This window comes from Dromaius novaehollandiae, chromosome 1 (assembly GCF_036370855.1).
Source record: "Dromaius novaehollandiae isolate bDroNov1 chromosome 1, bDroNov1.hap1, whole genome shotgun sequence".
In the NCBI taxonomy this organism is placed as follows: Eukaryota; Metazoa; Chordata; class Aves; order Casuariiformes; family Dromaiidae; genus Dromaius; species Dromaius novaehollandiae.
In genome coordinates, this window is record NC_088098.1 from 71,437,944 (window position 1) to 71,463,550 (window position 25,607).

At 37.3% G+C, this 25,607-nt stretch overlaps 2 protein-coding genes across 3 annotated transcripts in view; one reads left to right on the forward strand and one right to left on the reverse strand.

The window, feature by feature from the left end:
• IRAG2 (inositol 1,4,5-triphosphate receptor associated 2) overlaps positions 1–595 on the forward strand; it is a 39,878-nt gene extending 39,283 nt beyond the window's left edge. The window contains exon 39 of the mRNA XM_026092662.2: positions 1–595. Within this exon, the coding sequence (XP_025948447.2) occupies positions 1–244 (244 nt within the window). The 3' untranslated portion in view covers positions 245–595.
• On the reverse strand, positions 538–25,607 carry DNAI7 (dynein axonemal intermediate chain 7). 2 transcript variants are annotated; one of them, XM_026092648.2, is made up of 16 exons: positions 25,455–25,607; positions 24,248–24,268; positions 20,972–21,056; positions 19,775–19,866; positions 18,647–18,748; positions 15,539–15,676; positions 12,484–12,630; positions 11,223–11,326; positions 9,379–9,658; positions 7,477–7,582; positions 5,212–5,378; positions 3,936–4,089; positions 2,921–3,135; positions 2,285–2,452; positions 1,940–2,053; positions 538–879 (listed from the first exon to the last, which is right to left on the reverse strand). In XM_026092648.2, exons 1-16 carry the CDS (start codon positions 25,455–25,457, stop codon positions 604–606), a joined length of 2,172 nt encoding a protein of 723 aa, XP_025948433.2. In that variant the 5' UTR covers positions 25,458–25,607; the 3' UTR covers positions 538–603. The 2 variants fall into 2 exon arrangements, with proteins under 2 accessions (XP_025948433.2, XP_025948434.2); XM_026092649.2 differs by lacking the exon at positions 24,248–24,268.

The following is a 25,607-nucleotide window of genomic DNA, read 5'->3' on the forward strand; positions in this document are numbered from 1 at the left end:
GTGCAACTTAATGTCCTCATGGGCATCTCATCTCAAGGCTTCCTTCGGCAATGCTAACAAAACTCTCTGGGTTTCTGTTTCCATCCTGGTCCTGCTTGCTGCTCTCACAAGCTTCCTCACTGGGCTGTCTCTTCAAAGACCAGCAGATGCAGCACCTGTAGGAACTGGGGACTCCTGGACTTCACTACAGCAACTGTTGTGGCCATATACAGGACTGCAACACAATGGACCACCACCAGTATAACAAAGGTTCTGAGTTTCAGTTTGTAAAGTTGCACTTCTGAGTTCAAGCTGACTGTATGAGAAGCTGAGATAGTATATTTAAGGCTTTTTTTTTTTTTTTTGAAGCATGATTTGAAATTGAGAAATATTTACTTACTTCCCCCCCCATTCTGACTTAATTATCTTCCAAATGCCTAGAAGAGTCTCAATCCTATTCAAGCTTAGAATAAAGAGGTCTTTTTGTTCATTTTAACAAAAAATAAATGCTTGCATTTCAGTCATTAAAGCTATTCCAATGATTTGAATAGGAAAGGATTAAAGACTTGAAATGTAACTTTATTGAAAGCTTTTGATAATAAAGTTTTTAAAGGAACACAGTGTTTAAGAGTATGTTAATACTCTTGTAGCAAGGAGCAGCTGATATACAGTATCGATAAACAAGAAGTTAGCTTTTTTTACTTTATCAATTGCTTCATTGCTGGCAAAGTCTTTAAGCATATGGTAGAGAGTGGAGTGAAATTCAGAGTGATCTTCTAGCTCTTCTGAAAAAGCTTCACTAGCTTCAGTGATTTTAAGCCTCTGTGCTCTCTGACCATTAAACATGTAAAGAGACCAGTCTTCATCTTCGACAGAATCTGTTTTAAGATGCTCACTTATCTATTGCAGAAAAAAATGGGCTGTAAGATACAGCCTATGACGCTGACAGAAAATAAATTCTAAGAATAGACGATTGCTATTAGAGTCTTCATGTGAGTATAACAAACAGAACAAGGTGCTGCTCTTTGACTTAAAACAATATGAATGCTCTATCCAGAGTCGCACAGACATGTCAACAACACCATCAACACCAAAATCTTCAGTCTAGTTTGCCTCTAAAACACAAGGCTTAGCCACATCAGCTTTCTTGATGTTCCTGACTGCTGTGGAAAGAGTAGCTCTGTGCAACAGACATTATTTAGGCTTTAGTCCTTGCTCTTGAGACTAAGTATTACACTAAATATTTCTATGCTGTATGCATTTAACTCGGAGCATCAGAGAAGTTCTCAAGACTTCAACAGTATGGTATACTCTGCATCTGTAAACACAACTGAGAATTTTTTTTTTTTTTTTTTAGAAAAACTTCTTTAGTGATAGTAACTAATTAGTGGGTTTTTTTCTTTTTTTCTTTCTTTTTTTTTTTTTTTAAGGCAATCAGTGGTGGGTAAGAGAACTTTTAATCGCATGCTTTTTTGCTCAGGGATGGAAACAGATAAACTTTAAGTTATTTGTTCCCCACTGCAAGGAACAGAATAAATGAAAACACCCCTATTGCCAGGAAGAAACTTCCAGGTATTAATTAGGAAAGCTGGTGATCTATTTGATATTCACAGGGCCTCTGAATCAGGCTACTTAATGGAAAAAGAAATCAGCAGCCAGCCAGCCAGCCAGCATTGGCTAAAGCCCCCTTTGCTGACCTATCAATTATACATGTTACTGAGATTTGTGTCCCATTTGAGCTCAAACTCTCATTCCTCACAAATGTGAGAGTTCAGAAGCTGTGGAGAAGCAGGCTCTGAGGGCTTACTGAATGCAGTATGTTACACTAAAGCACTCACCACTAAATCTTAAAACTGTTGCACTAAGCATATAGGTCAGGTTTTGAGGACAATGATTATGAAAGGAGTGTAACTGACTAAAGTTACTGTTTCTTTAGTTAATTTAGTCTAAATCCACAAACCTTAAGCACTACTTGCTCTTCACCTGATTCCAGATTCCATTTGCTCCAACTGAAAGCAAAAGCAGATGCAACCAGTGCCATCTGTTGATATGCCCTAAATTCTGCTAGGGGAGCCTGTAATGCAAAAGTATGTTAGAAAATATGCATCATTCACTCCAATTTTCCTGCATTATACAAATCTAAGAGAAAGCCTGCTTTAACCAGAAACACATGATTCTGCACAACAGATCTTGCTTAATAATAGCGAGTATTACCTGTGTTAAAGAGAGGATGAGGGGAGGAAAAGAAGAAAAAAAAAAAAAAAAAAAAAAGGAGGGGGGCAAACTGAGCCACCATTACACTCACCTTTTTGTTCACACAGACATATTTGTGAGAATATTCTCCTGGGAAAATATTTATACCAGCCTTTTTCAAAACTACTGTTAGGTGAACTGGAGTCATCCATTTTCCTGTCAAATGGGAAAGTACGTCTTTCTCTTCTACCATGACTGTAGACAACATACACTGATGATCCTGGTGTACAAAGCAATGAAAGTAACTAACTGGTGATGAAAGCAGTTTTCCCCTTCAGGGCCTAAATATTTATTGGTTCTTTGCTATTCTGTATATTGCATTCATCATCTACCAGCATGGTCTGTAAACTTCCACACATGCATCTTCTGGAAAGCCACTTTACTACAGAATTTCAGAAGTGGCATTGGTGTGTTGGCCCACACTTACGATCATACTGAGCTACGATCATACTGAGTTTTGCAGAACAAACATGCAGAAGATTTCTTCTAAACAATTCACAGAAAAGAACTAAAATTAAATCACCAGTACTGTTCCTTACACTGCTCAGAAATGAAATCTTCCCTAATTGCCAATAGGGACAAATCACTCTTGTGGCAGCATCTCAAATTCTTAATAAAGGACATTGCCATAAAGCTATATTAAAAAAAAAAAAGTACAAATTTTATATAAACAAATCATTTATAGTACCTTAACTTGTATCTGAACCTCTGCAAAGGCTGTAGTAACTATAAGTAATAACTCATCTGTACCACTAGGGCGCAATTCCCATGCCTGATAAGGCATGTTGAGATGAGCATCCTGGAGAAGCGCTATCGTATAGAAGGTATCCATCTCAAAAATGACTTTCCCCTGTTCTGTTTCATATATTATGTTGCTGATACCATCCGTTCTCCACTGCTGGCCTTCATAAAAGGGAAGCAAAAGAAAAAATACATATACTTAAAGCTCCTGCTTGTGCTGGGGAAAAAAATTAGTAGGATACCTTAGGTTAACTAATAGAGTTATGAAAAATAACAGGCAAAAACAAACAAACAAACAAACAAAAAAAACACTAGTTTAGGGAACCCTCCCCTTCCCCCTATTTTACAATTAACTGCTGTAACTACTGTAAATAATAGTTTAAGTAAGTACAAGATTGGGCTAATTTTGACATGGAAATTTCTCCTTAATCTCAAAAGAACTACACATACAAACATAATGGTCATTTTTGACTTGCTATCCAACAGTCCACAAGCTCATTTACAATAGTAACTTCAAATATCAAACTCCTTATGTTCTACTGGTTCATGAATGTGACATCAGAGGCACTTTTCTAATAACTAGAAAAATCATATTTGTCTTTTAATATTTTAATTTACTTAATACTAACACACGTAAGAATTAATTTGGCTCAAAGAAAGACTTTACACTGCCTCACTAGCAGAATTTGTTTTGTGATTGATGTACAGCTGCCTGATTTAACAGTGTAGTATTATTTTTTTCCATTAGCATTAAAAAGTTACATTAAAAAGCCCCAAGCAGTCCATTGTTAAAAATAAAAGGCAGAAACAAAACAAGCAAAGTCAAGTAACACTGAAGTCCCCAAACTATTTCTGGGCCTTGAACTCACTCCTAGCTTTACAGCTAGAGTCTGGAAGTATTCAAACTTGGGTTTCAATTCCATTACTCAGACTTAAGATAAAGTTATGGTCTAAACTGGTACCTGCAGGATCCCATCGGGCTACTACAGGGTCCTCAAAATATATCACATCATTGTCAGGAAGCCTAAGTGTGATCCCTATCGGTGGATGTGCGGCATCTTCAGTCTCTTCTGATTCTGGGGGATATGGATAGGTTTCCAATCCACCATCAAGTACCTTTGGCAGGACAGGAAGAGGACAGCTAAAATATTTTAATTAAAAGATGCAATAGCCTAGTCAGCTGTGGAGTTTCCTAAAATGCATATGAACATTTAAAAATTGTTAGTATTAATGGTTTGCTAACATCGCACATTTCCAACAACTATTTTTGTCTTTCCTACATCAGCCCTCTAAAGCTCTCAGTGTATCCTGTTTGGCTTTTAACAAACATTAAGGTGAAACTCATCCTGATACAGAAATTGGTGCAAGACCTGTTGCAATACACACTTCCTTCATGGGATCTACAATGTGGGAGCCTGTAGAAGAGGGACTAAAAATGGGCCTTGAACCCTTTACATCCCACGGTGGCCCCTGTAAGCCAGTGCCACACAGTAGGTGTAGTCATTTCCAAATAGATCCAAAGTCTCCAAAAATCTAAGAGCACCTGAGAGGAAAATGCAGCTATTGCTCCAGTTTGTCCACACAGTGTCAAAAGGAATGGAAGAGGTCATGTGCAATTGGTACTGCAGGTCTGTGTGCCCAGCTGGGAACAACAATCCCACGCCTCTCAGTCTAACCACAGTCCTGCTTTCTTGGTTTGTAGGCTACCTATGTGAATTTCACTTATTAATGGTTTTCAACTGCACAATAAAAACTGTGATGTACGTTAATGCTGCATCAGGCTCCAGGAGTGGGAAAACTAAGGCATGCTGGCTATAGACCACAAGTATCTTGCAGAGCCTGGAACAGAATTGAAAATAACTTTGTTACCATCCTTCTTTAAGGGTATCCTTCAGACAGGAAAAAGTAGCAACTTTTCTCTTAGCCTGTACTCCAGCAGTCACCTTTAAGAGCATTTTCCGACGCAACGACTTAAGGTAACTGTGCTGGCCGTGCTGATGAGCACTGATCAAGCACAGACCTCTCTGAGTGCACACTGACTTGTTTGCCTCTGATTGCTCTGAAACTTGGCAAGTCTAGCTGAAAAAACGTGATCTGAAAACTCAGTCCATCAGTTCATTGCTTAGGAAATCAGCACGCGTGTGCACCGAGTATGCACTGTTGTGACACACCTCCAAACAACTGTTCAGAGTGATCGGGATGAAGACTGCACGAGGTGTAACATGCTTGCTCACTTACCTCCACCATACTCCAGTTCTTGATTTCTTTGGCCCGAGGTGGGAGCTGCAGCACATCAATATGGTACACACCACCCACTGGTATAAACTGTCGCAAATCAACAATATTTTCATCAATTATCACCTCTTCTTTTTCACTGGTCTCTTCCTGCATCACTGGAATCTGAACTAAATAACAGCATGGGTTAACTCAGTGCTTAAACTAACACACTAAAATTTCATACCTCTAGTATTTTCTGCATTTGCACAGAAAGCCTGCCCATGAAGGGCTTCACATTCTGTAGTATTTCAGCACCACCTACTGGTGTTCCACAAACCTTTTAGCAGTTAATCAGAAAGGACAAAAAGGGATAGTTGGACGATGAAAAAAACACTTCTTGTTTTGGTACTGATGTTTTTAAAAGAATAATTTCTGCTCTAACTTTGTAGTTATTTCAAAATGCATCACACAGGTTCAGTGTTATAGTGACAAAGTGAGTCCATCCCTAATCATAGAAGAATTTCACAAGTACACAAGAGCAGGTTCTGGCCAGGGCCAGTAAGGCTGTACTGGCATAAGAAGAAATGAGGCAAATAAAAAGAGGTAAAAGACAAACACAAGCCACATGCTGAAGGTAAAAGACAGATAATATTTAAGAAGAGAAAAAGAAGTTTAATGTGTGAAACAAGACTTTCAGATAACAAAGATAATTTGTAATACTATTTATATATGTGTGTGTGTATATATAAAACATACCTTTAACATATATAGAGATTTTATATATATAATACATACATACACACATAAACAAACTTTTATATACTTAAGTTTTACTCAATTAACTGAAAAGTGTCATTAGAAGGCACCAATGCCGTAGACACAATGCCTAAAAATGTTTTCTTAAAAAAAAAAAAAACACATAAAACATTGTACTGGATGTTACAGAAAGAGCAAGTTATTTTTACAAGCACCAAGAAAAAGTGATCAATAATGTAAAAACGGCTACTGTAAATGTTATAAAAATTACATTTTACGAAGTGAGATGATAACAAATTACAAATATCCATGCAAGTTATAAGCTACTTTTGCAGTTATTCACAGGAAAAGATTTAAAGAAAGTAAAAAACATTTTATTACCAGACATGGTGGTGATTTGCACTTTAACTTGCTTTTTAAGATAACAAAAAAAAATTTAAATGTCTTCCAAAAAAAAAAAAAAACTGAAAACCTACATGCCCTCCCAAGGTAAATTAACTTTTTAACATTGGTTCAACAAAGTTAAATTCAGAGAATAATCTGCAGTATTTCCTGTTGTTTTCCCTGTTGCTGCATTCCTGATTTTGCTCTTCTTTTTCCTCTTCTATATGGCTACCTTTTTTCACCAAATTTGTGGAAACTTTCAAACTCCATTCTGAAATTTGGTTGAATGGGTTTGCAAATTATTAGCATGCCAGCCACAGCATGATTTCATAAGCCTTCTCTCCTCATAAAGGTAAGCTTGAAGACATACAGGTATAATTATTATATTTCTGGGCACACGCATATTAGATAATACTAGAAGGGGGATTTTCAAAGCCTTACAGAAATAAAATAGCAAATCCCACTGAATGATGCTTAAATCCTTTATGCACACTCTTGAAAACTACCTTGTTTAGATAGCCTTTAGGTAGCAGTCTGAAGATTTGGTTACTGGGACTGTGCTCAGCAGATAGTTCTTTTAAAACAAGCATGAGGATGTACAGTTCAGACAAACTATGCTGAATAATTTGCAGTCATTTTATTTAAGACAATACTATAAGAAAACTGATAGGCTTATTAAACCAAAGGACACCTCAACACTGAAGAAATTTGTAACTTAGGCAGGCTAGATAAAGAGTTTTAGCTCTTGGGAGGAGGGCGTCTTTTAGCAAAGTACTTCAGTATCTATCTTACTTTAAGCACACATTTAAGTAAAACTCAGTAATACCTACAGTACCTGAGTGCTCATCATTATGCACATTTGATTCACTATCTTCTAGGGAAGTCACTCTCACCAAACAGACTGGTGGCTTTGTAAAGATTGTCTGTCTCAAATACCCATAAACACTCAGACTGCAGGGACAAAATCCATCTTCCTATCTATCCTTTTTCTCTCCCCCCATTTAACAATCATTAATAGAAACGTCAACGAAACTAAAGTGTTATCATGACACCAATATAATTATAATCTTTGTTCATTCATGTAACAATGTTTCCCTTAGTAAAATAAGACATTTAGAATAAGTAATTTTGCAGCTAAACAAATACCTTGTGATAGTATGTCAAGGATTTCTGATTTCTTCTCATTTTCCTCTTCTGTCTTCTCATTTATATCAGCTATGTTATTGGTACTTTCTTTGAATGAGCTAGCACTCTATATAAAAAGAAAAAGATATTTTTTCACTAGACAGAGACAGACATGATTTAAAAAAAAAGGGGGGGGGGGTATCACCTCCTTCAAAGCAATGGCCCAAGAAAAAACAGTACAGTTCCATTCCTGCAGTGACATTTGCACAGATCTTGCTACAGGGTCAAGGTTTTAGTATAGGACTATCAGATTTGAATCTGCAGAGAAATCATTTTTAGCTAGCTAAGTCTTCAGCTTTAGAACTGGATAAGTACATGGAAATAAACATACAATAATTACTTCATTTCCACAACAAATTTCATCTCAAAGCACCATACAAGCATTTATAACCTTTTTAGCGGTGTGTGAGCACAAAAGGTAGGTTTATGCCGACCTTGCAGCTAGAAGAGTGACACAAAGAAAACTTAAGTCCAGACTGAATTCAAAGTCATAACGAAATTGTGCCAGAAACCACACTTCCAGTCTTAGCTTATGCTTTGCTTATGATATTTATTCCCTTTTTCATACTGTTTTCTATCTTCAAAGCATCACCCTAGATTTCTGGCCGAATTTACAACCTAGATAGGAACTTATCCCTGTCATAACAGACTCCTCTGCAAGCACAGTGGTAGAAGAATGGCATTTCCGTGTGTGATCCATGCATGTGAATCTAGGGATAGGCACCTCCTGTATTCTGTGTATGTCAGCCAGCAAGTAGGAAGAATGCACAGCTCCTGAAAAAGGACAGAAGTTGAAGGGAAAAGAAGTGTTTAGGCACACATGTGGGGGAACTTGAGGCAGAATCAGACAGAACAAGTGACTGCAATAGCTGAGAGAAGTGGAGTCCTGAGAGGGAATGGGAAAAATCACAAAGATAGACGGAGAAAAAGACAGTAAGACCTGGAAAAGAAAAGGAGAGAGAGTAAAATGTGGAGCTTGAAGCAAGTCTGAAAAAATGTAAGTGAAAAGTGCTAAAAGACAAATTTTGTCACCCCAAAAAGGAAACAGGAACTAAGTAACATAGGACTTCAAGTACTGATTTGCTACAAAGGTGTTGGGGGCTGAAAAGGAGGAGGACAAAGATCATTGCTGAAAACATGTTAAGAAGGTATAATACATGATGATTTACAGTTATTCATGCAGAAATTTTAAATAGAGAACCGGAGTCATTTATCTGCAGGTCACAGATGATAAGAAAAGTAAAAGACACTAACCCAATAAAAACTATCCAAACAAACAACCCTCCCAACACCTAAAGCCAACACATTCAATTAAAGCAGGCAGAGTAAGAGAATCACATAGCCAGAAACAGTATTTGAAAGCCCTCTAGTGGCAAAAGCTTTGACATACAGGAACTGCGCAACTAAATAGCAGCAAAATGAAGAGGGACTAAACTCTAAATTCTATTTTGAACTCTATAAATTTTTCTAATATCAGACTCTTGCAATGATTTTAGGAGACTGTCAGTTTCTTAGAAGCAGAACCTATTTGCCCTGACATATATTTATAGAAATCTCTTACAACAGCATTTAATGTTCCTCATGGCTTCATCCTACTCTAACAAAATGGTGACTAATCCTCACGCCAACTATGTCTTACCAAAACTTCCCTTACTACCCTTTCTATGACAATCTTTGATCATTCCCCTTTCCCCTCTCTGTGAAAACATATGGCACAATACTATAAAAAAGAGGACTTGTCTAAAAAGGTTGAAAAACAGTTCTCTTAGGAACAGAACATGTTAAGAAGCTATAACTCTGCAATGGAGCTTCGAATAACAGCACTGCAGAAGATGCTTTTGTGAGATTATTTTCCCTACTTACCTTTATCCCATTAGAATACAATTCTTCTTCAGTGGGTGCACTAGGCTCTTCTTTGGCCTTCTCTTCCTCTTCTTCTGCTTCTTCTACATTCTCTTTCAAATCCACAGTTACCTCTTTGCTGTCTAAGATTTTCAACTTTGGCACATACTGACACTGTAGCCAAAGTGGAGATACATGATCGTAATGAGAGTGAAATATGCGAACAGCAACACTGTTCACAGCCAGTGACTTTGGAAGATCAAATCCATGCTGTACCTCACGAAACACATGATTTTTGAACCTGTAAAAAACAGTTTAATAAGTCACTTCCCCAGTAAAATTGTCATGACTTATTTTTACATGTGTACCACGTTCTTCATGAGTATTCAAATTGCTGGTCTACACTAAGCATCACCTAAATTCTTTTTTGCCATACGGCACAGTCTCAGAAACAGAGTTGAAGAAAATAAGTTAGTGGTCACCATACACTTCCTTCCTGTCTTGTATTGATAGCTGTCATTAAGCCCCTCTGGAAAAACTGTAACTGCATTACAGAGATAAAGAGCTGCAAAAACGTAATGGTCCCAATCAAGAAGAAAGTGAGGCATAAATCAAATGGCAGCTGTTCTACGTAGTATACTTATGGTAAAACAGACAAATTCAATGGGCAAATTCTTACATAGATGAGGTCAGCAGTTATCTGCACTACATCAGTCTCAGTGTCTTCCACACAAAACCCAGAGACACACAGACATAAAGGTAACTCTAATAATCAACAGTATTACACATCCACCAATCCCTGTGACAATGTAGGAAACAAGCTAAGAGGAGAGATCAACCTTGTAGCAAATCAAGCATGTAATTTGTGAACTTGGGTTCTTTCATCTGTCAGAGTAAATAATCCTGTTTCTTTACCTGCTCATTGCAATTCCCATCCAACCAAAAGCAAAACTATTCAGATAATACTTATTTTCTGATTATTCTGGCATGATTAAGGTCAGATGGTCACAGTTTTAAAAATCTTCTACTAAAGCAAATTTTTTTAAAAAAATATGGATTATAAATTATAGCTGCTTCCCTAAGATGACCAAAAGGCTGTAACACTTCACCAAAATGGTACATGTTGCACGTCAGTCTGACAGTCCTCAGGACCCAGCCTTCTAGCTACCATAGCAAAGCTTATGGGAAGGAAATTTTCCCTTACCAAAAAAACAAGGGGTCCTTAGTAAAATCCTTTTACTGCTTTATTTCTCCTATTTGCAGAGTGGGAATAGGAAGTCTGCTCAAAATTTTGCTGAAAAATATCAGTTAAATGGCAATTCAATCAATAATTCTAGATTCAGACTCAAATCTTGAGAATATTTGCATCCCAGGTTATAGAATCTTTTTAACAGAAGAATGAGCAAAAAGCACCGTTCAGCACCTTGCAAAAAACTCTAACAGCTTAGAAATTCCTCTAATGCATGAGCAAGAAATACTGCATTCAAAGGAATTTCAATTATCTGCACAAGTTTTATTCTTTTGCTCTTTAACCAGCCTTAAAAGTTGTTCTGTCAATAACAGTGTTCTACTGTAGCTTTTTAAAGAGCTGTATATAGCTAACAGCTATAGCTATATAGCGAGATAGAGCTATATATCTCTCCCTACACATACATGTATAAAACACTCCATCTCCTTTAAAACAAAATTCTGATGGAACCAGTATCTTCCTTAGCAACAGGGCACTATGAAAGCCATCAGCTTGAGTCTGTAGAATAAATGCTATTCAATATTAAAAAGTATACCAGAAACTAATGTTTGGTATTACTTGACCCAGGTAGACAAAGCCAGACATCATTTCAAATATGAGTTTTGGTACGCTGTACCTTATATTCTTCTTCAGATTTGCCCAAATACAGAGTGTAACATTTTTATCCTTTACGACCAACTGCATATTTCCACTGTCAGAATCTTCAGACATATTATCTGTCTATGAAAAAAGAAAGAATCTGCAGATTAAATTAAATTTCCTTCTTATTTACGTTACTTTGATTTACTTAAATTTACTCCAGAATAAATCAAAAACACATATAGGAATAAAAATACCACCACCACCAAACGAAGGTCAGATATGCTGTAATTCTGTGCCAAAACATGACAGTTACAAATTCAAATCTATTTGTTCTAACCTAATGTTCTTTTTCTTCCTTGAATAGCATCAATTCTGTCAGTCAAAATACTGCCAAATATAGGATCTTTCACTGTCTTCCTCATGGCACTGCCTATCTCCCTTAATCATTTGCCTTCAAGAATACTTCTCAGCAGAAGCAAAATCAAGGACTTACTGAGCTAGGAAGTACTCCTATGTCACAGTCACTGCACAGATTACATTTTGTCAGTATAAAACTTGTTAGATGACAGTTACATTAGGAGTTTAATCCTAGACTCACTAAAGACCATGGACTGTTTAACATTTCTTAATTTACAGACGGTTTTGACTGCAATCAAACATACAACTAATCCTCTTATACCTTCTTTTTTTGTTTCCTCCAGCAATATTCTTTTGCTAAGCATACGTACATGTATGACTGAGCATGAAAAACGATGTTTAAAACAGGAAGCAAGATCACTACCTATACATGCAACCCAGAAAACCCATTCCCAAGTATGTTTTCATTTTCATGTTGAAATATTCTTTACTGTATTGCCATGACCTTAATTAAAAAAAAAAATTAATTATATGAACCTGTATTAAAAATTTGTACAAGGTAGCCTTAGAACTTGCTTTGTGCACTTGCAATTTTCCATACAATCAACTATCTTCTAAATTAAATCACAGAGACAAAATAGGAAACAAATTTCATAGGGGTACCCTTATTTCTGACCTCTTCAAATCTCGCAAAAATTGACAGTAATTGGATATTAAATGCCTTATGATGGGAATTTTAACTGGGATTCAAGCTAAGATTTTCAGAAATATTAGAGAATTATGAGGCTGGTATCTGTTGTATACATGATTTGGAAGCTCAAATACTAATCCCTGTGACAATATAAAAACAAACAAAAACAACTACCACAACAAAACACTTGTAGCTGACTTATATACATTGTTTACATTACAACTTCAAAGTTGTAACTCTTACTTACTTTAAGCAGGTGTTCTGTTGCTCCATTGTACTTCTGATGAAGAAGATTCTGCAAGTCCAAAATCGTTTCCTGGTACTGAACTGTTTCTTTTTCTGTTATCTCATTTGGTGGTGTGTCCAATAAAAGAAACTGCAACTTCTCAATTAACTAGAAGACATATATGATAAAATGTACTTCTGTTTTGATGCCATCCATAATATACTCTGTGTTCTGTTATAAAAGCAAGGCAAATTTGCTTCTTTTGTACCTAAATATATATTGGTTACAGAAATATCTTTCTACATCTCTAGAAATTGTACTAAGCCAGCATTATCAAAGCTAGACAGTTGACCATTCAAAATACCAGAAATTCCAGGATTAAGCTTGCCTGCCTTCATTCCTCTAGTCCAGTTCCTCCATTCATTAACCTAGGGACTGTGGAATTTTAGCTTAGAACATAAGCCACTGATCGGACCACTTGGTCATACGAAGAAAGCTTTGGTCAAAAATTAGTTTTAATGAAAAGCTATTCTTACAATCTTATTTTTGAAACATGTTTTCCACAGTACTAATCTCAAATATGAAATATTAAAGAAGAAAATCTAACAGTGAGACATGCAGCAATTACATTTTAATTCTCAGAACAATCCTCAGTGTGAAGTTTGGAACCCTGTGATAACATTGTTGTTCTCCATTAAATGATATTATCTAGCATCTAAATGCTTGTATAGGACTGAAGAATTCCTAGCTGGCCAAAATTTTTGACATTGATCTGTTAACAAAAGTCTTTCATTATCATTGTATTTATCGATGTACTGCCTATTAAAACTCAAGTTCAACCCCCTTGATGGGATTTTTATTATTATTCACTCCTTATCTACAAATTGCACCTATTATTGTTAATAGACGCTGCACAGAGTGGAACAGTTTGCTTCGCATTACCCATACAAATTGCTTTTTATTGCTGGAGAGTTGTCACAATCTTGGGAAAATATTAACTAATCTGTTTTACTCAGTGACAACTATCAGAAACTAGTATCAGCCATGAGAGAGTAAACAGACCACACTTGCTATTGCTAGGTATTTTAACTGCTACTATGAAACACCTCAGAAAACATACTTGAAATGCAGCAACATGTTACTTAACAAAGTAATTGCCATAGGAAGTCAGCGTCTACAATCCAAAAGAGAAGAAAAATTGATGAGCTTAAGACTGTTCACAGTTTAGAGTTTCAAAGTGGCTGAATGGTAACAGTAAAATGATTGGAAAATTAGCAATTTAAAACATCTTCTTGGCTTTCAAAATGAAGATGACAATAGAGAAAATAGTTCACAAAACTTTTAAAATTGCTACTTCAGGCTGACCACCTGATTATTATGGAAAATATTAAAATACTCCTATATTTGGAACAGCTTTCTGCTACCGTAAGTACAAAATAGGGACATACATAACATGGAGGAGAAAGGGAGTTAAACAAAGATAAACCCTCACAGCAAGTGAAGAAAACATCAAAAAAATTCTAAGAAGTTAGACAAGAGAGTTTACCACAGAGAGCTATGGACAATTTGTGCTCTGCGAGGCCCTGGTAAACAGCTCACAGAACAGTATTAAACAAGGTTTTTAAAATGAAGCCTGAAGATCAATGTGCATGAGTGGCATTACATGCCACCTCTTTTCCCATGCTCTCCCAGACTTGCAGAACTGTGATGATAAGGAAAAAAGGAAGTGTCAGATTATATTTTATGCCTCCCTTTTGGACCAGACTGCCCTTCCTCTTAGCCTGTGGACTTGCAGTGCTACTGCTAATTAAAGGTGTGGAAAGCAGCAGTAAAATTATAATCAGCATTATCACTGCCTTTTTACGTTTCATCTTTAACATGGTCTACCTCAATAGCGAGGAGGTCCCCATCAACTAGGACCTGCTGATACACATGATCTCACAGGTCTGAGTACTTGATAGTTTTCTCCAAAAACTTGTAGAGCAGGATGGAAAAGCTCAAGTGTTTTTGACCAAGAGAGTACAGACAATCTTTAATACTTTTTGATATCATCTTGCATTTTCAACAGGAGTGAAACAAATGCCTATCTTATAGAATGATACATACTATAAAGCCCCGCTGACCATATAGTATACATTTACAGAACAGAAGTAGCTGTGACTGCTTCAGTGTTGGAGGGAAAAAATGGAGGAAGGGGAAGAAGTGTGCATTGCAGGGAAAGAAATGACAGCAGGGAGAAGAGTGGAGAGAAGGAAAGGGAGTGGGCAATTACCAGGCTTTTTGCTTGGGCTGCAGTGTAAAAGAGAAAGGCAGAAGTTATCTGCTAAATTTTTTTGAAAGGAGATAGCATATTCCCTGCTGGCTCAGAAAAAGGCAGTATGCTGAAGGTGAAAATTGCAATTGAGCACCCAGCAAGCATTGCAAGATGGGAAGCCTAACACCCAGAACCACAACAGCCCAACAAAATTTGTATTATGCATGCAAATTTCACCCCCAATTTCTACAAGCCACCATTTAACTTTCTGAACAACACTATACAACTATCATAAATGAAAATAAAGTCCTATATTTACACATCAGCTACAGATTGTTTACAGTTGCCTCACAAACCATCAGCAATTGGTAGATTATATTTTGGGAACCCCTGCTCTTACATTACACTTTACTGGATGTAAATGATGCACAATGAGGTTTCTGTCTACTGAGCTGGTATGCTCAGGGTCAAGACTTTTTAAAATGTAGATAGCACGGAAGATGGATGTTGGAATACAAGATTTTGCATTAAGCCAAGTGTGGAAACACTGCATATGTAATGTTCATGTAGATATGTAATGTTCTATGTACATATATACCCTTAAAAGCATGGGATGTTTAAAGTCAATAGCTGTCTTCTTTACATCTAACAATGAACCTATACGAAAAAAGAAAAAACTGAGGAAATATTGACTATTGAATATCACGGCCAATTTCAGTCATTCATCTGTAAACAAAACAAAAAACAACGGGGGGGGAGGGGGCAGATATTAATGGTAAGTTCTGGTGACCTTAAACTGAGGAATACCATTTTAACACTTACATTTAGCACTTCTTTTCCCTTCTCCATCACAAACTGAATGTTCTCATTTTGATCTTCACGCCATAAGCTCATGAAAGTATTTATTTCCTGTAGCACAGTTGGGTCAGGACTTCCATCACAACTGACGTAATGCTCCCACTAGAAGAAAAAGTTCAGAAGAAAAGTAGATGTGGGTAAGTGGTACAAATAACTGCCATTAAAAGAAAAGGAAGGATTCTGAAAGAGACACAATGCAAACATTCACCTACATCTAGACAGTACTGTTACATCACCTGGCTTATTAGTGATAACTATGCCAGACAAAACCATCACTTTCATACTAATGCGCTCAGGTACTTCTGCCCACCTAACATTTGCTCTTCATTCTTACTCAATCTATCAGTGGTTTCTGTTCTCCTAGGTAGGACTTGCATGTCTGCAAAAAAACCCTAATTCAGTATTTGACACAAGTGAGGGGGTGAAAGAATAAATGACAGAGAACAGAAATGAGGAACTGGTGCAGGTAGAAGAGGCAGATGGTTCCCAAACCACGAGCAAATTTAGATATGCCAACAAAATTGGTGATACTGCCAGCAAAACTGAAAATTCTTCCATTGGCAATACAGTTGCTGAAAAGATTTCTACCCCAACGTGCCTGTTCCTCCTTCCTCTGCCTCTGTAGGAGATTTTCTCACCATTAGCAGCACCAATTCAGCTGCTGCAGAAACCTCTAGTGAGAATGTGAAAAGGACAGAATGATCATTGTTTTTTCCATTTTATTTTCAAGTCAATTACTGGACATACTTAAAGTAAATAAATATCTAAATAAAGTCGACAACCACAGATTAAATTCACCTGACACTATGCATAAGCTTCACCCTGGCTCACTGGATCAACTTAAAACTGTAACATAATTTTTTCATCCATATAATATGATAATAACAAAACCTTGCCTCTCTGCATACTGTGAACATTAATAAAACCATGCTACTGAAGATTGTGTCACAGTGTAAGTAAAATGGATTTTTTAAAGCATAAGCTCTTCTGTAATTGTATTCCTAGCCACTTCTATAACAATTTCCACTGACTTCAAAAGGAGCAATATTAGGTAACTAAGTGCTCAGTGGACTGAAAACTCCTGTACAAAAGATTGATCAATCTTCAGTAATAAAAACATCCAGTCACAATTTCTTTCTTTTTACATCTTTGAACTTAAACAGAGATTCAGTTTCTTTGTTAGGAAAGCACATCCTTAAAAATGACAGCATTTGTTCTTTGAGGAAAAGGGTAAATTTCATGAAAATATGTACGTGTATCTGTTAATCAGAATTAAAATTAGTTAGAAATTAATTCTGAAACTTAGCATGTGGTATTATACCTTTTCTTTTCACTCCACAAATTTACCAGCACTATAAGTGAAGATTTATTTTTAAAATAATGGTTATATTTTGTCATTACTTTTCAAACCTCAAATTCCTTATCTTTCCCATTCTGAGGAACACTCTTCAGACACATCCATAAACAACAACTGTACTCTTTCAAAGTGACTGCCAGAGTCTATTGTTGACAAAGGTAATAAAGTCAGAGCTTGTCATCAACTAAAAAAGGCATTAAAAATAATCGAAACGTGTCGTGACTTCTGACTGTGAAATTATTGCAGTGCACCCTTGCGGCTACAAAGGCTAACAGCACTGGGCTACAAAAGCAAGAGTGTAACGGGGCACGTGAAGGGAAACTACCATTCCCTCTACATAGCCCTTATGAGGCCACACCTGGAGTACTGCGTCCAGTTTTGGGCGCCTCAATACAAGAGAGAGAGTTGTGAGTGGGAGAGTCCAGAGGAAGACCATCGAGATGGTTAGGAGACTGGAGCACATGTCGTATGAGGAAAGGCTGAGCGAGCTCGCTTTGTCAGCCTGGAGAAGAGAAGGCTAAGGGAGAAGCGAATTGCAACCTACCCATACCTAGAGAGGGGTTAGAGAGAAGGCAGGGCCAAAGTTTTCTCAGAGGCACACAGGGATAACAAGTCAGGACAAAGAGGTAATGGTCATAAGCTGTAACAACGGAAATTCCAATTGGATATGAAAAAAAACATTACAATAAGACTGGTAAAGCAGTCAAATAGGTTGCCCAGACATACTGTGGTATCTGCATCCTTAGAGATTTTTAAAACCCAACTGAGCAGCTCAATCTAACTTTAGACTTCACCTTAATTCGAGCAGGAGTTTGAACTAGATGCATTTCAGAAGTCTATTCCAAAATGATTTATTCCATGATACTAAATTTGTCCTGCAGTAGCTTTGCAAGGGATTAAGTAACATACAAGACAAAAGGGAAAAACATGTGTCTGCAAGTATATTTAACTTTATTTGGAACCAAGCTAACCAAATATCATTATCAGATGGTCACTGAATGATGTTTTTACAAGACAGAATTACAAGAGCAAAATGTGCTACTAGTGTTTTTCCATACCTTATTATTTAACTTTATAGGTGTACAGTATTATTGGGTGATAATTCAAACTCCATGTATGTCACAATAAATTACTGACATTAACTCTTAGCTGCATTTTCATTCATTTCCAGCATTAATATATGTCTGAAGTTTCTGTTGTTTCCTTCAAAAAGTTTGGCCAAACTCTCTTCAAATGTTATCCAGGAACCACTGGAACAAACGTCAGTTGTTTCAAATTCTACAAAAATATTTTTAAGCCACGACAGAGGGTTTTTTTTTTTCCCCGGAATGCTTAAAACTAGAATGAACTAAAAAGAAAAATAAATAAGAAAGGAAAAATACCAGAATACCTGAAACTACAGTTGTACCTCACTGCTGGGGTAAGCTGTAGGGTCCTAACACCTTGATCACCCAGCCTAGGTACCTATTTTCTTTGTATTAGGCTCCTTTCTGGCTGATGTGGCCAAGTTTCTTTTCCATGTAAGCTAAAGTATAGAGCATAGAAGAGAATGTGCATGTCCAAGTCCTACCTTCAAACAGGACTTCAAATACAGCCATTACACAAACCTAAATTCAAGAAATGAAGCATTCCTGGATCCAGTAATAGAGACATAGCCTAAAGTCTCTTCATTGTCTAACCTTATGGAACTAGGTAGTTTTGGAAAGCAAGTTTACCTTTGCATGTGCTCTATAATTTGTTTTCCACTGTTCTGCAGACGGAAACTTCTCTTCTAGTGAACAAAGTTCTGCAAGTTCAGACTCCCTTCGCTCTTGATCCTATTAAAAATGTATACATCAAAGAGAGGAATTAAAAATTTGGTTTATTTCCTGCAATTATCTTATATCAAAGAAAAGTATTTGGAATATTTGCGTGAGTTATCATTTAAATAACGGAAATACTTAATAATTTGCATTTTTATGATAGATTTAATTCAGAAGGTTGCAAGAGTTAGGAATAAATTATAGTTATCACATTAGTTGCTGAGCCATATGATAAACAATGTATCATGTGATTGTTATCCTCTCACTTGAACAGCTTCCATTTAATCACCAAGGAACTACCTCTGATCAAAAATGTAAGCATATGTTGGAAGACAGTGTACAAGACATTATTTTTCCCTTCTAATTGCTACGATTTTAAATTCCTCTTTCCTTTCTAGGGGAAAAATACTATGTGGAGGACAAGAGGCACATGCAAGAGTGATTTTTTTCTGAGATAATACCTACAGAAAAGCAAAATTTTTGTGATATATCTCTTTCTGGGAGGAAAACACAAAAAATATTCAGATACTATCTATCAGGTTTTGTCCTAAATTCCAGTCTTCTCAGATTCATAAACATACCTATTTGAATATATACACACATACAGTACATGCGTACACAGAAATCAATACATCTGCCCTAACACACCTCAGGTATCAAAAACAGGCAAGACTATCTCATCTCTGTGAGTCTTTCTAAAACAAAGCAATACTCAGCCATATATTGGTTTAGAAAAAATTTCATTGACATTTCTCTTTAAATGGATTGTGCTTTATTTAATTATTAATCCACCTCACTACCTTCTCATTTTGTGGGATCTCATACAAGAGTAGCTTTCAGTGGCTTGGCTAGATTTTTCATAATTAATTTTAACTAAGGGATGCTGGAAAGTTTCCTATACTTTCTTCCCAGCACTGAGGATTTCAGGAAATTCCTTTTCATTCTCACACTAAATTATTAATGTTTTACAGACCTCATCACAGGTTTAGAAATGGAAGGATTAGAATTTTTCAATAATTATTAAGTTGGGTATGAACTAACTTTTGCCTCAAGCCTTTCCATCTGCTGTCGTTCAAGTCTCTCCTTTTCAAGTCTTGCTGCTTCCTCTTGCTGAGCCTGCAGTCGGGCTTCCTCTGAAGATTGGGAAACATATCAATAGCATAATCGTATTTTGCTTAATAAAACAGACAAATTATTTTGTTATTAGCTGTAACAGCAAAATAACTACAGTAATGCACACCACAAACATATATTTTTCATTGCCCAGAAAGCTTCCAAATGAGTCCAATTAATTTGAATCACAGTACTAAAACCCACAAATCCATGACCCTACCCCTACTGGTCTGTGGCAATACAAGCAGGGAAGTGGAGCAGCAAGCTCTCTTTTTCCCCTTGTAAAAGCAGCAGGAGTATCCTTTTCCTTCTCCACAATTTGAACAGACCCAGGTTCTTAATCCAATGTCTCTGGTATAACTGTCTGACTGGTTCACTCTTCTTTCCTACATCCTTTGGTGAGTACCTCGATCCCAGAGTTACTTCTTCAGTGAAAGGCCTGAAGTTTTACATGTCTCAAGGATTGTCAATCCTCTTTCAAGATCAGTTACTCCTGATCAAATTTTCAGCTTTCCTCTTCTGCCATAGGGACTTAGTTTGAAGGACAAATGAACATAAAATAAAAGGATCTGAAAGAAGGGCTGAGGAATCAGCCACTCAGTAGACAGAGAAATAAGCCCAAGGAAACAAAACTTTAACCTAGCTTCTAGTCTTGTTATCTGCCACCTCTTCAGACAATGAACTAGTATGCTGACAATAAAAATATTCTATTGGCCTTCTCTGGAAAAATTCCTTGTCAGAGATTTTTCCTGTCTAAGTAGGCTTGAGAGGAGAGAAAAAGTCCAAAACATTGTATTTCCACCTGTTGGGAATATTTCAAAAGGTAATGGCAAGAGAGAGAAAAATTCTAATTCTTCCAGCCATCCTCATCCCACATTCCTAGTCATGATAGAGGAAATAACTAGAAGAAAGAATCTATGTTTAATAGGAAAGTGAGATGTGTGAGGCTGTTACAACACAGAATTTGGTCCACTGAAGAGAAGAGGGATGAATAATTTGTATTCCTTAAGTGAAACAGAATGTAGATATAAGCACATATATAGTTTGGGAGGTTGCATTCTGTCCACTCAGTTAAAATTAGCAATTCTGTGCAATTACATTCCTTGTAAATGAAGTACACAGTACCTTCCTCTTTCAGCCTCCTTTCTTCTTCTTCTTCTTTCTGTAACCTCAGTCGTTCAGCTTTGCTAAGTTTCTTTTTGCCACTGGCCTTAATATTGGCAATAAGTTAAAAGAAAACAAATATCAACATTATTTTAATGCATTTTGGAAGGTATTAACACTCTGTAACTCTGAACTTCTAATCTCATTCCTGAATTAAGAGTTTTGGCTCCCTACACAGTCAACAAGGCCTCCAGAAAGGCAATACACATAATGGGCTCAATTTTCTTCTTATTTTCATGAGTCAATACATGTTCTTAGAATTAACATATTATTCTATGCCAGATATTCCTCTACATGCCTACAATTTCAAAAGTATTAAATCTCTAACATGGAAATTTAGAAAGTGACTGGCTTCAATCTAGTGAATAAGGGGCAGATCTACTTGGAAAGTTGATGGCCCAGCTTCAAACATTCTAGAAAATACTAGGAAATGCATTTTGAGACATACACAAGTCCAGTATCCAGAAGCATCTGAATTCACAAGACAACTGACAAAAAGGATTTCATGACACTAAAGAAAACTAACTGCAACTCCCGACAGCTAACTGTTCAAGCCAGCACTAACCTCTTTTCAAAGCATATGATTTACCCTGTACTTAATACTGTAATTAACTGTGTTTAAATTTTGGGTTTCTCAGAAATTATCTTCCCAATCAATTCTTTTGCACAAAGGGAAGCAGTCTGGGTATACATTTATATAATAAAAGACAAGGTAAGTAACATGCATAATTTATTACCCTATGGCAGACTAACCAAAACAGAACACTTATTTTTGTCCTGTAATTCATAGTTTTCATAGTTTGCTCACTGAAAACACACATAAAAATTTGGTAGCTGGAGCTGCGTATACGGGGCCAAATTATCTTCAACAGACTTGAAAAGCTTGGGATTTGGATATGCTCGCTGATGACCCATCACTTTCTTCCTCTCCAGCAAAAACGCAGATTCCTATGTGGATTGGAGGGGGGTGAGGGGGGTATGTTTGGTGTTTTGTGTTGGTACAGTCCTGGAAGATTTAATCAAATGTGTAGGATCAGCAATGTCACTATATAATACCAATTAACATAAATGCACATAGAAGGAAAATACTGATTTCCTATTAATGTGTTAACAAAAATAGCCTAAGACTGTAATCCTCATTAAGTGTGTATTTACTAAAAACCAGATTATCTTTATTCAGTTTTACTCAATGTTTACACAGTTAACACTCTCATTGTATTGCACGTAAAATATCCTTGCAGTCAATGTGGCTTGATTCCATCTGGGGCTGATGGAATAACACCAAGAGGGATTTCTGTTCCTGATGGTAGACACTGCACACAGATGGTCCGTATGCAACAGCATAATAAAAAAAATAGAAGAGACTACTATCAGGGAAAGAGAGGAGAAGGATGGGCCAGGAAGTAGATCAAAACAAGTTCACAGAGCTGGTAAAAACAAGGAAGTTGATTTTGTACTGAATTGCAAAATGAATTCACAGTAACCAGTATTGTTTATTAGCAGTAGAGATACAGGTATTTTTCTATATATAAGAAAATAAGCAATGATGTTCTGCACAGTCTCTAGCATATGGAGATATAGAGTGACAGCAGTCTAAACTAAGGTTTAAAACAAAACTATGGATGACAGAAGACTAAGTATCAAGGAAAATGAATGACTTGCATTTGGTAATGTATCCATGTACTAGTCAAACAATGGTGTTCTGCCACTGACCTGCATGGTTGAAATGAAATTAAATGCAGTCATATGCATTCAAAACTTATTCAAAGTATGCATTAATCATATGCATAATGAATGCATCATATGTATTCATACTTATTCAAAATAGAGAAAATACAGAATGTAAATGGGTTCAGAGGCAACGTGGAGGCAATGTGAAAGGAGGAGACACTCAGGTCATCTACTTGGGCATCTAACCTGGATCTTGTGTGTCAGGGAGCTGAAGCTGGGAGCCTAATTCCCCACACAACCACTGGTGAGAGACAAGTGCTTACAAGGGTTGAATCAGGTAAGAAAAAATGCCTAAAACAGTATGTGTCATGAAGTGAATAAGTGGATAGCAACACCATGTAAATGGGAACTAAGGATCAAAGACAACTATTAGGAATCCTATCCTCATCTTTGTCAGAGAAATAGGTACAAAATGCTACCAAATCAGCATAGTAACATAGTACCCTCCTTGCAAAAGTATAAATAAGGCAATAAAGAAAGAGGTCCAGTACAGCTGAAAGGGAGAGGTAGAACAGAAGATAACTGAAGTCCAAACACTTGCAAATGAACAAGATGGTATTACAAGGTCTTCCCTCCCATCCTACCTAATTATTACTAATAATTTGGTAAATAGTGTTATAAGCACTCCAATTTATAGGGAACTTAAAACACTTAATTCTGCCATTAAAGATTTCAGAGAAGGATCAGTTCCTTTTAGTTGAAAAAAGCTAAGTATCTTTGGTTACTTTTCTTCCAGTGGAAATGAAAGATCAGTTTGTTTCAGTTACTTATAATCACTTTTTAGTCAACTTCTTTTCAACTTCTTATAACTTCACATAGTACTGACAAATCTGAGATGCACAATTCTACAAGGAATATACTTAAATAATTTTGGGGGGAGTACGGGGACAGGTTTTAAACCATTATCACTGGAATTAAGAACAACTCATCCATGGACAGTATAACCAGTGAAGTCTATGGACTTACGTTCTTTTTCTCCCCTCCCTATCCCACCATATTCTGTGGCCAGTCTGCTATTCAAAGCCAGGATGCTGGCTCACTGCCCAGATCTCTACTGCCAAGCAAAACACACAGTAGCTGAGCTCTGCCACCTTTTCATTAGTAATCCTGCACAAATACAACTCAGCTTCCTCGCAAAACACTCATAAACTTAATGCCTTGGTGACACCTGTCCCTCTTTCAAATTTGATTGACTAAGCAGCTCTGAAAAAAATACAGATTTGGTTTGTTATTTTAAATACATAGTCTTTTTTCTTTATAAAAAACACATTTGCGTGCAACAAGGTGTCACAACATCTTTATAATAACAGTACCTCTTAAAAATGCTGTTCTGCAGATGTTAAGTCCAAAAGGGACTGCTACTTCCTGTAATTCTAGCATTAAACACTGTGTAATTTTATCCATATAATTTCCAAAATAACAGAATTGTCTTGTCACGCTATCTAAATGAACATTACAAGGTCCGAATTGTTGTAGCTGAAGTACAATATATATCTACCTACCTACCTTTTTTTTCTTTTTTGGACCCTAAAAGTTCAGGGGGAAAAAAAAGAGAGAGTATCAGAGAGCAGGATATAGATTAAAAATAATTAATTAGAAAAAACAAGTTCTGTAAATTTAGATAAAATCAATTGCTGAAAAATGACAATGGCAATAAGTTCAATATTAAAATTTGTTTTCTGTGCTTTCTGAATGGTTGATACGGTGTGCTAGTCTTAAAAACATTAAATTATATCATGCAATGACTTTAATAACAAAGAAACACCATCGATTCTTTTGTTATTCATGGGGAAACTGCACATTAAGTATGAAAAGGAATTAGGGGACTCCTCAAAACATTTACAAGAAATAAGAGGCTCTAGAAAGCCAAATATCCAACACTTCCTCCCTTATTTGATTTAACAAACAATTACTTTTTCTGAGCAATGTCTAAATATTGCCATGTGAATTTACACCTTTTCAGGGTGATTACACACATTGGAATATTCTATGTGGGATGGAAAGGAGAACAGTGAGAAAGAGAAGACAGGCTTTCTTAGGGAATAAAATGTTTGTTGCGGTAGAATGACTCTGACAAGAGGCAACATTTTAGTAAAATCCAAGCTGAATTTCATGCTTAACAGTCATAGCAACAAACTGTATCATAAGCAATTAGATGAGGGGATTGAAAGAAAAGGCAAGCTGCCTTTTAGAGCTAGCTGATTTTTTTAAAGCCTTAAACCTTTTTTTCCCCCCTGTATGCTGACATTTCAGCAGCATACTTCAGTCTGAATGTTATCCATTTGGCTACCTAATCAGAGTATCGATATGACTATTACCTCCGCTCTCGCCTTTCCTATCAACAGCTCAAAACCCTTAGGCTATGTGTACACCACGCAGGTCCAAGGCGGGACCGAGTGCACGGTCTGGGGCGGCGCCCTGCCCTCGGCTGCAGCGGCCGAGGCTCGGGCGCGGGCGGCCGTTAACGGTCACGCGCCTGCCGACCCTCCCCCAACAACGCCGTTAACGGCCAGGCGCGTGCCGACGCCCCCAACAACCGCCGGAAACCAGCGCAACGCAGCGGTGGCCTCCCATCTCCGCACTCCTGCGCGGCCCGCCGCGGTTTCCCCCGCCGCGGTTTCCCCCGCCGCCGGCCGGCCCTAACGCAGAAGCCAAGGGCGACCTCCCCGGGGGCGGCGAGGCCCGCCACCCCTCTGCCCCGTGCCGCTCTCACCATAGCGCCGCCGCGTTGCCCGGGCGACCGGGCACACACACACCACGTGCTCGCGGCCGCCAATCGCTTGCCGCCGCGCTCCTCCCCGCCCGCCCCATGGCCGGCCGCTGACCTTTCGGGGCGGGGCCGCGAGGGGCAGGGCGCTGCCTCCTG

What these genes read in the sequence shown, in the direction of transcription:
- DNAI7 (XM_026092648.2), bottom strand. An exon ending in GTCCAAAAAAGAAAAAAAAG is followed by an intron (nt 21,057 to 24,247) that starts GTAGGTAGGTAG and finishes GCCAATATTAAG; the next exon opens with GCCAGTGGCAAAAAGAAACT. An exon ending in ATGTCTGTGTGAACAAAAAG is followed by an intron (nt 2,054 to 2,284) that starts GTGAGTGTAATG and finishes TTTGCATTACAG; the next exon opens with GCTCCCCTAGCAGAATTTAG.